Here is a 10955-nt window from a genome sequence, read left to right as displayed (position 1 = left end):
CTAGTTGACGGAGTGACCAAACAAGTGTGAAATAAAAGTCAAAGGATACAACACCCAGAACAAAAAACAGAACTCAAACAATTCCTAGCAACTGAGGACCCTCCACAATTTATTTTTATTTAATTAGGCAAGTCAGTTATGAACAAATTCTTATTTACAATGACGGCCTAGGAACAGTGGGTTAACTGCCTTGTTCAGGGGCAGAACGACAGATTTTTATCTTGTCAGCTCGGGGGATTCGCTCTAACCACTAGGCTACCTGCCGCCCGAATCACCACAAATAGAACACCGATCGTCCAATCAGAGCGGCCTGGATGCCGCTACCATTCTACTCACAGACAAACTAAGTTACACTAACTAAGATCACAATAGTTGGGTCGGACGATAACGGCTTTGAGGAGTATAATGAGAAGAACTAAGTATGTTGTTGGTGCCTACAGAGAATATATTGTACATTTTACACTAATTCAAAATGTTTCAGTCAATGTTTGTGCTATAGAATGCTACATTACTGTACATACTATTGTGGCTTTGATACAAACTTTGAACACCTTTCTAATTAGCTTTGTCATTCATCTTCTGTACATCGAGTCAACTGTCATAAAGACAATATAATATGTAAACACGGGTAAAGGATCTATAGCAGAACTGCTCTAGCGTGGTGACGTGCTAATTCTGACTCAAGGTGTGGCACAGGAAGGCAGGGCATAGTTCAACAGTAGGGGGTTAGCTGTGCTGACTATCGCCAGTTGGCTGAAAAGCTCAGGAGAAACCGGAGATAGAGGGGGCTATAGATCCAGACTGGGGGTCAGAGTTGAGTTGTTGGTAGGGTGTCCAGGCCTCAGTTTGGGGAATTCGGAAGGGGTAGAGGGCCTGGACTGGGCCTGGACGCTGAGTTAGAGGGCGATGCTAGGTCTGGACTGGCGAGGGGGTGATGAGTTAATGGGGATTGCTGGGTCCCGACTGGGGAGGGGTACTAAGGAATATCTGCAGGGCAGGGGTGAAGATTAGGATGGTCCCCAGGACAGACACCGAGAGGAAGGCCCACAGGAAGATCCTGTCCAGAACCTGAGCCACAAACTTCCAGTCCTGGACCACCTGAAAACGGGAAGAACAGGAAAAATCAGGGAAACAGGAACAAATTCAGCATCTTAGTATAACATAACTGGGCATTACACTACATATCATGTTGATTAAAACATATAGCATTGTGACCCACCTCTCTGATAAAGTGTTCCTTGCGTATATGGCAGCTGATGTAACGCACAGAGTACGTAGCTCTCTCCAGCATGGTGACCCAGGCTTGACTCTCATCTTCCTTTCCCTCCAGAGGACTCGGTCCATAGGCCCCGCTGCTCCCCCTCTGACCCCCACTCCGGCCCCCAGACCGGGGATTCAGCTCAGGGCTCTCCGGCGCCAGCTCTGGGTAGTGGTACCGGTCAGTGTGGCCCCGCATGCACAGCATCCAAGGTAGCCTCTGAAGGAAGAGGGAGCGAACCCAGGGGGACATGGGGTGGTAGGTGGCTGAGGACCGGTGGTGCACGTTGATGACAAACACCGTGACGATGATGGAGAGGGTGACGAAGATCATGATGAAGAGGAGGTACTCCCCGATGAGAGGGATGACCTTGGAGGAAGATGGGATGATCTCTTCTATGACCAGGAGGAACACAGTGAGAGACACAAGGACGGAGGTGGAGAGAGAGAGCTTCTCCCCTTCATCCGACGGAAGATAGAACACCAGCACGGTCAGGAACGACAGACCGAGGCACGGAATAATAAGAAAGAGTGTATAGAACAGCGGGAGACGTTTCAGAATGAACGAGTACGTTATAAAGGGGAAGGAATACACCCCGTCTCGCCGGTTTCCTCTGGCCCCCGTGGCGTTCAGGATCTCCCACTCTCCGTTGTCGAAGAAGTCCTTCCTGTCGACATAGTCATCTAACAGGATCATGTCCACCATGTTACCATCGTAGGTCCAGGAGCCAAACTTCATGGAGCAGTTCTGTCTGTCAAAGGGGAAGAAGGTGACGTCCATAGTGCAGGCTGACTTGTAGCTGGCCGGAGGGGTCCACGTGATTCTACCGTTGGACTTAACGATGGCTTTGGTCATCAGGGAGCCCTCGAACCGCCCGTCAGCACTGGGAGAGGAGAGAGGGGCAGGGGGTAAGATTAGGGTTAATATTATGGTGTGTATAAGTCCGAAACTTATTTTACTTGCACTTCCACTTTTTTAATTCTTTTGAGCATGGATTCATTTATTTATATGATTTTTGGATCTCGGCCTCCTTGAGTTATTCGCCTTCATGGTTTTGAGTACGAGTACTTTTTGAACTCCGATATCTTTTTTCCCTACACACTGGCCGCCTTTCATTGTAGCCCGAGAGCTAACCCTCATACTGGCTTTCTAGGGTGTGTATAAAACACATATTTTAGGAATACATCAAACAAAAAGGATATAGAGTATCAATGTGGGCTGTTAGTGTGAAAATAGGTGGAGGCTACACTGTCTTGTCTGAAGACATTATGCTAAATGGAACCCTTCATAACATGTGACATTATCATTGAGCTTACTTCTCATAGAGCACAATGTCAGGCAGCCAGATCGTCTCAGATGGAACTCTGATCGATGTGATCCCACCATAGTCCTCAGGGTTCCATCGCAGTTTATAATCGATCCACTCCTGTTGAGGGAAAAACAGATTGTTATCCATCTATCCTCTTCTGTGGACAACAACAGTTTCTATGCCTCTTTTACAAGCTACAGTGACCCCCTTCTCCTCACCTGCCACAGCCACACATTAGTGGTCATCAGCTGGTTCTTCTCATCCTGTGTGTGTGTGAGAGAGCGAGAGAGAAAGAGAGGTCATGTAGAGTGGAGCAGAGGAGAGGAGGAGACATCCAGGTTAGAAATGTGTATCGTATGTCATTTAAATGGAATCACATTTTGCTGTCTGTTCCATTTCCTTTTTACATTATGTCATGATTAAACCTTAAACAATTTATAAATGTATCGCTCTTGTGCAATTTATATCTATAGGCTACATGAAGGTTTTGCCTTTATCATTTTAGTCTGTCTGGTATTAGTGCATAAGCCTAAGCTTTAGAGCCAAACCGTACGGGCGCCAAATAGCCAACACGCCAATCGCCAAAATCTGCGTAATGGAGAGTTGAAAATAAAGGGTCTGAAAAGTAATGTTTTAGAAAGATCTGGGGAAGTGGTAAAGTAATGTTTTAGAAAGATCTGGGGAAGTGGTAAAGTAATGTTTTAGAAAGATCTGGGGAAGTGGTAAAGTAATGTTTTAGAAAGATCTGGGGAAGTGGTAAAAGAGGATAGCAGTGCCTATGTTGTGTGATGATTGTGAGGCGCTATACAAAATTCCACAGTCAGAAGATGGGGACTTCACATACTGTAGGCCTATGGCACGTCAAGGGAACTGTAGCCAACTGTTCAAATGGGTTAAATTGGAACTGAAATCTGGACACTGACTGCATGTCCATAACCTCTCCATCAAACTGGAAGTCTTCCGACTAGCTTGGAAAGACAATACCGTGCAATATCGAAGAGCCCTCACGGCTGCTCGATCAGCCTATTTTTCCAACTTAATGAGGAGAATAAGAACAATCCAACATTTAGCTTTGATACTGTCCCAAAGCTAATTAAAAGCAGCATTCCCCAAGAGAAGATGGCTTTTACTTCAGAAGTGATGACTTCATGAAATTCTTAGATGAAAAGATTGTAATTTTGCTTTCTAATGATCAGACTCCTCTTTGAATCTGAGTATTTCTCCAAAACTCAGTTGTCCTGAATCTGCACAGAACTGCCAGGACCTAGGATCAATGGAGACACTCAAGTTTTTTAATCCAGCTGCACACTGGACCCTATTCCAACTAAACTACTGAAAGAGCTGCTTCCTGTGCTTTGCCTGCCTATGTTGAACATAATAAACAGCTCCCTATCCTCCGGATGTGTACCAAACTCACTGGAAAAGTGGCAGTATTAAAGCTTCTCTTGAAAAAGACAAACCTTGACCCGGAAAATGTAAAAAACGATTAGCCTATATTGAATCACCCACTCCTCTCTATTTGAAAAAGCTGTTGCACAGCAACTCACTGCCTTCCTGAAGACAAATAATGTATACCAACTGCTACATTCTGGTTTGAGACCCCATCATAAAACTGAAACTGCACTCGTGAAGGGGGTAAATTACCTTTTAATGCATCTGTCCTCGTGCTCCTAGACCTTAGTGCCGCTTTTGACACCGTCGATCACCACATTCTTTTGGAGAGATTGGAAACCCTAATTGGGTTACACTTACAAATTATTGTGTGGTTTAGATCTCATCTGTCGGGAAAGATATCAGTTCGTCTCTGTGGATGTAAGTGTCGGTGTTCCTCAAGTTTCCGTTTTAGGACCACTATTGTTTTCACTATATATTCTACCTCTTGATGTCATTTGGAAACACAATGTCAACTTTCACTGCTTTGTGAATGACACACACATGTACATTTTGATGAGACATAGTGCAGCCCCAAAACTGCTTACCCTGGAAGCCTGTGTTTCAGACATGAAGGAAGTGAATGGCGGAAAATGGTTTACTTTTAAACTCAGACAAAACAGAGATGCTAGGTCTAGGTCCCAAGAAACAAAGAGATCTGTTGTTTGATCTGACAATTAATCTTGATGGTTGTACAGTCTTCTCAAATTAAACTGTGAAAGACATCGGTGTTTCTCTGGACCCTGACCTCGCTTTTGACGAACATATCAAGAATATTTCAAAGGCAGCTTTCTTCCATCTTTGTAACATTGCAAAAATCTGAAACGTTTTGGCCAAAAATGATGCAGAAAAGCTAATCCATGCTTTTGTCACTTCTAGATTAGAATACTACAATGCTTTGCTCTCCGGCTGCCCGGATAAAGCACTAAATCAATTTCAGTTAGAGCAAAATACGGCTGCTAGAATGTTGACTAGAACCAAAAAATGTGATCATATTACTCCAGTGCTAGCCGCTCTACACTGGCTTCCTGTTAAGACTAGGGCTGATTAAGGTTTTACTGCTAACCTACAAAGCATTACATTGACTTGCTTCTATCCATCTCTCTAATTTGGTCCTGTCATACACGCCTACACGTACGCTACGGTCCACAAAATGTTGAGCTTTATCCTATAGAGATACATTTTTATTGAGTGGTCTGCCTATACATGTGAGAGACGCAGACTCGGTGTCAACCTTTAAGTCTTTACTGAAGACTCAGCTCTTCAGTAGGTTCAATGATTGAGTGTAGTCTGGTCCAGGGGTGTGAAGGTGAACGGCAAGGCAGTGCTGCTTGCTGTCTCTTCCTGGCCGGCTCCCCTCTCTCCACTGGGATTCTCTGCCTCTGACCCCATTGCGGGCAGTGGCGACCCGTCATTCATGGGCAGGAGGGGCAGAGCGCCACCTGTTTTGAGCCCCGCATTTTTTGCTTTTTTTGTCATTAATACGTGTCACAGATCAGTTTGCAAACGAATATATATATATACACACACACACACACACACACACACACACACACACAATTGAAGTTGGAAGATTACATACACCTTAGATAAATACATTTAAACTCAGTTTCACAATTCCTGACATTTAATCCTAGTAAACCCGTAAACTAGTAAAACATTTAATCAGTTTCACAATTCCTGACATTTAATCCTAGTAAAAATTCCCTGTCCCATGTCAGTTAGGATCACCACTTTATTTAAAAATGTGAAATGTCAGCATAATAGTAGAGAGAATGATTTATTTCAGCTTTTATTTCTTTCATCACATTCCCAGTGGGTCAGAAGTTTACATACACTCAATTAGTATTTGGTAGCATTGCCTTTACATTTTTTAACTTGGATCAAACTTTTCGGGTAGCCTTCCCACAATAAGTTGGATGAATTTTGGCCCATTCCTCCTGACAGAGCTGGTGTAACTGAGTCAGGTTTGTATGCCTCCTTGCTCGCACACACTTTTTCAGTTCTGCCCACAAATTTTCTATAGGATTGAGGTCAGGGCTTTGTGATGGCTACTCCAATACCTTGACTTTGTTGTCACTTTGCCACAACTTTGGAAGTATGCTTGGGGTCATTGTCCATTTGGAAGACCCATTTGCGACCAAGCTTTAACTTCCTGAATGATGTCTTGAAATGTTGCTTCAATATATCCACATAATTTTCATTCCTCATGATGCCTTCTATTTTGTGAAGTGCACCAGTCCCTCCTGCAGCAAAGCACCCCCACAACATGATGCTGCCACCCCCGTGCTTCACAGTTGGGATGGTGTTCTTCGACTTGCAAGCCTTCCCCTTTTTCCTTCAAACATAATGATTGTCATTATGGCCAAGCAGTTCTATTTTTGTTACATCAGACCAGAGGACATTTCTCCAAAAGTACGATCTTTGTCCCCATGTGCAAACCATAGTCTGGCTTTTTTATGGCGGTTTTGGAGCAGTGGCTTCTTCCTTGCTGAGCGGCCTTTCAGGTTATATCGATATAGGACTCGTTTTACTGTGGATATAGGTACTTTTGTACCTGTTTCCTCCAGCATCTTCAAAAGGTCCTTTGCTGTTGCTCTGGGATTGATTTGCACTTTTCGCACCAAAGTACGTTCATCTCCAGGAGACAGAATGTGTCTCCTTCCTGAGTGGTATGACGGCTGCGTGCTCCCATGGTGTTTATACTTGCGTACTGTTGTTTGTACAGATGAAAGTGGTACCTTCAGGCGTTTGGAAATTGCTCCCAAGGATGAACCAGACTTGTGGGGGTCTACAATTTATTTTCTGAGGTCTTGGCTGATTTCTTTTGATTTTCCCATGATGTCAAGCAAAGAGGCACTGAGTTTGAAGGTAGGCCTTGAAATACATCCTCAGGTACACCTCCAATTGACTCAAATGATGTCAATTAGCCTATCAGAAGCGTCTAAAGCCATGACATCATGGAATTTTCCAAGCTGTTTAAAGGCACAGTCAACTTAGTGCATGTAAACTTCTGACCCACTGGAATTGTGATACAGTGAATTATAAGTGAAATAATCGGTCTGTAAACAATTGTTGGAAAAATGACTTGTGTCATGCACAAAGTAGATGTCCTAACCAACTTGCCAAAACTATAGTTTGTTAACAAGAAATTTGTGGAGTGGTTGAAAAAAAGAGTTTTAATGACTCCAACCTAAGTGTACGTAAACTTCCGACTTTAACTGTATGTACTTATGGAAAACATAGGGACCACGATGGAAATAAGTACTGCCATGAAAAAAATGATCAACCTCCATATGAGAATGAGGGGGGTGTTTAAGTTCAATTCTTACAAGGTTAATTATTCTTTAGATGTTTGGGGCTGCTAGTGAACCATGATCAAAGTGACACTGGACTAGCACATTTGCCAGTCTTTAGGGTGTCTATAGCTATACGTTTCCATCCAATTGGCGACAGATTTTCATGTGAATGTGCTATCTTTCCATTTCAGAGTTTCCTTTAGGATCATTTGGTGCAAGACAACATGACAGGGAAGATTTTAGTTTACATAGTCCAGAGGTGAACTGTAACCTAATACAGGACAGACGGCTAGCAACATCGGCACCACTTATCAGCCTGAAGCAGAGCACTCCTCTCTCCATCTATCACTTTCTCCTGTGATTCTATCTTCCTGGTTCTCTCTTCCTATCCTATCCTATCCCTTTTTCCTGTGCTTCAGCTCTCTTTCTTCCTCTCCCCCCGTCTCTTTTCATATATTCTTTCATTCTCATTCTCTCTCTTTGGTATGATATCAGTTAGTATTGACAACCACACTTTTTGAGTTGAAACAATTGCATACATGCCACAGGCACCTCCCCTAAGAGGGAGAAAGAGAGAGAGAGAGTAGGGAATATGTATCCTGCTGTTTGTTTAGGCAAGGTTCATATTGAAGACCATGAATGGGACTGTTCTATTGGCTGCTTGTGTTCTTTGACAGAACTGCTAAACCACCTCACCTTATCAAATCAGGCCCTGAACAATGTAAAGCTGCTGGAAAAGAGCGTGTTCTGAGAGTTTCATAAAAGGAGAGAAAAAGCTAGATACAAGTTCCACTGAGGCCACCAGCTTTATTTCAGGACCTTGGCCAGCTCAGGGGTGGAGTTGTTCCACTGTGGTTTATAGGAGTCCTTTCTTTCAGCATGACTTGTTTGAGCAACATGGACAGGGTCAGAATTACAAGAACTACATGGCTCAAGCCATTCAGACAAGATATTTTAAAACGTCCATGTCTTTTACTGTTTGTTTTTATGGCAAGGTCTTTAGCCACAGTGTGCGTTTAGCATGTGTGCGTTCGTGCCTGCGCATGCATACGGTATCCTCACCACGTCCACCAGCTGTGAGATCTTGAGTCCGAAGCGTACTGTGACCGTGTCGTTGGCGTGCTGGATGGGCCGGACCCAGCGCTGGTACCCCTGGAACAGGTTCCTTAACAGGAGATCCTCCATCTCAGCCAGAGATCCAAACTCACCTGGGGATGGGAGAGGAAGGGAGGGAGAGAGAGTTTAAATGGGCTGAGAGAAGAGAGAAAGCTCAATGTCAATTAAACAATTATTTCTAATATAAACCGTTTAATCTTCACAGACTAAAAGGTGTCTAATTTTAGTTTAGCAGCTAGATGGTGTTAACTGGGCCTGCGTGAGAAGGGGCTGAGTAATACGAACCGGAGTATGATCAAACAGCTGCACAATGACACAGGAGTGGGAGTGGAGGGGGTGGAGCAGAGAGCCAGACAGAAGGCTAGAGGGACACAGACACTGCAACACAGCAGCCTGTGGCTGGTTTTCAAAGGACTTGAAACTCCTCTGAAACTCCTCCAGGAGAGATGAGTGTGTGGCTGAAAGGATGTGTTTTTCGTGGTCTCGGTTCATCCCTCCCTCGCTTTCTGTGTGCTTCGCACACTTGGACAGCCTCGGTGTAGGTTCAAGATGGTGGTGCTGATATTCGGCAGTCTCGGCCACAGGCTTGACCGTGGCCTCCAGATTGCAGGGCCTGACAAAAACTAGGGCAAAGCAATTGGCTAGGTTCCGCTCTGTTTCAGCTGTCGTGGGCAGTCTAGCTGTTTGGAGAAGGAGGTGCTTCCTGTACCCTTGAGTGCCATGCATACAGGGACCATTGAAATAGTTGGATCCTTTTTTTGTCAAATTTGATTGCTGGATTAAAATAAAGTGTTTAAAATGTGTGGGTGTGTATGTGTGCATGTGCCCCTTAATCTGCAGCTAGAGCTGATTTACCCTCTGGCTCCCATTTTGTCAGCCTTAACATCCTTACCTTCCAGGAATCAAAACTGTATTACATTAGAAATAAAATGCAACCCTCTACTTAGATTTAGCCATCTTCAACATAACCTTCACACATATATACCAATCGTTTACAAACAGCCTTGGGGTGTTACTGGCAAATGGAAATTGCCCTTCAATAATTCACCAGATATTATGACCGTTAGTTTCAGAAAGAGAACAGAAAGAGAGACAGACACTGTCACCTGACACCGTGTCTGTCACTGCTTCCGTCGACCGGTTCTGTCTGTCAGCAGAAACTGAACCAGACCGGCGCGAGCGCGAGCGTCCTCCGGAGATTGATCCAGGTTGCTTCGAGAAACAGGCGCGCAGTTAATGCTTCCAGTTTGTCAGATGGAATATGAGTAATTGGAATCTTGAGGAAGGTCATATCCTAACTTGGATGTAAGGCCAGATGTGTTATGGTTTTCCCCCCGTGACCTGGATAGAGGAACCTTCATTTCCATCCTAACCACTTTTCAGTTCCATATAGGCTATCCCTCGCAAGCCCCACACGTTTAGAACTCACACTACTTGTCATACAACACATGCAGTTGTTCCAGTTCCTGTACTTACCGGGGATGGTACCGAGACAAAGCGCACACATCGCCGAAAGGACAAGCAGAGATACCCGCAAATTCATGATGATTCTCATCCGCTCTGTAGAGGCTTCTATAAACTAATATCATGCATTAAAGACATACAACTAATCGAGAGCCCCCGTAGCAATGAACAAGTCTCATAATTCCGTTAGTGACGCTGACAATGAAAAGAAACCCTATCTAATATTGAAAACGAGCCCTCCACTGAGCTCCCGGTGTGCAAAACTCCAGTTGCGTGGAGGACTGGCACCGACCGCTGTTCTGCACATCCCTCCAGCGTGTAGCGCGCTGACAAAGAGGAGGGAGCAGAGCGGGAGTTTGAATGGGGTTTAAACAGGATCCTAAACCAATCAGAGGAACCGCTAAGGATCCACAGCACCTGGCAGATTACCGTGCGTGCATGCGCACCTGAGGGGAAACTGTAGCACGTAGACTAAACTCTTAAAGTTTAGCCGTTGTTGTAATGATCTTCTGAGACACTGGGAGATGGCTTGGTAGCCTAATATATCGCAGCAGTTTGAGGTAAGGTCTGTTGAAAGTCCACATGCAGGGCACGGACTGTCCACTAGGGCGCGCTTAAAGCAGTGAATTCGGGTTGATCAAATATATGATACAAAAAGTCTTACCAGTTCTTCATCCTAAGCGATGCCGATAAAAGGTTTGGCATCAGCCTGTCCTCAAAGAGAACAGTGAGTGGTACTAGACCCTTACCTCTATTGATTGACGCTGGGTGAAGCCTACTTAGAGAGGGAGTCCTTTACTATGAGAAGGGGGGAAGAGGGAAAGATGGCTGACTCAGTGCTTTATGAAACTAAACTAAATCTTCTTCTGACCTGATGCTGACATGGCACATCACTAGAGATGGCACATCACTCTCTCTCTCTCTCTCTCTCTCTCTCACTCACTCACTCTCTCTCACTCTCAAATATCTCTTTCTCTCTCCCCCCTCTCTCTCACTTTCTCTCTCTCTCTCTCTCAAATATCTCTCCCTCCCTCTCTCTCTCTCTCTTACTCTCTCAAATATCTCTCTCTCACACACA

The 10955-nt window shown here is 44.5% G+C and overlaps 1 protein-coding gene across 2 annotated transcripts; it reads right to left on the bottom strand.

The window, feature by feature from the left end:
* Positions 1-213: 213 nt before the first annotated feature.
* LOC115205209 (neuronal acetylcholine receptor subunit non-alpha-3-like) lies at positions 214-10044 on the bottom strand. 2 transcript variants are annotated; one of them, XM_029770946.1, is made up of 7 exons: positions 9890-10044; positions 8699-9036; positions 8360-8505; positions 2786-2830; positions 2575-2684; positions 1220-2141; positions 214-1098 (listed from the first exon to the last, which is right to left on the bottom strand). In XM_029770946.1, the coding sequence occupies exons 3-7, from the start codon at positions 8480-8482 to the stop codon at positions 940-942; spliced, it is 1359 nt and encodes a 452-aa protein (XP_029626806.1). In that variant the 5' UTR covers positions 8483-8505; positions 8699-9036; positions 9890-10044; the 3' UTR covers positions 214-939. The 2 variants fall into 2 exon arrangements, with proteins under 2 accessions (XP_029626806.1, XP_029626805.1); XM_029770945.1 differs by lacking the exon at positions 8699-9036.
* Between the last annotated feature and the right edge of the window lie 911 nt (positions 10045-10955).

Source organism: Salmo trutta, chromosome 13, assembly GCF_901001165.1.
Source record: "Salmo trutta chromosome 13, fSalTru1.1, whole genome shotgun sequence".
In the NCBI taxonomy this organism is placed as follows: domain Eukaryota; kingdom Metazoa; phylum Chordata; class Actinopteri; order Salmoniformes; family Salmonidae; genus Salmo; species Salmo trutta.
Note: the sequence above shows the minus strand (reverse complement) of the source record. Positions and strands in the feature narration are given on the sequence as shown.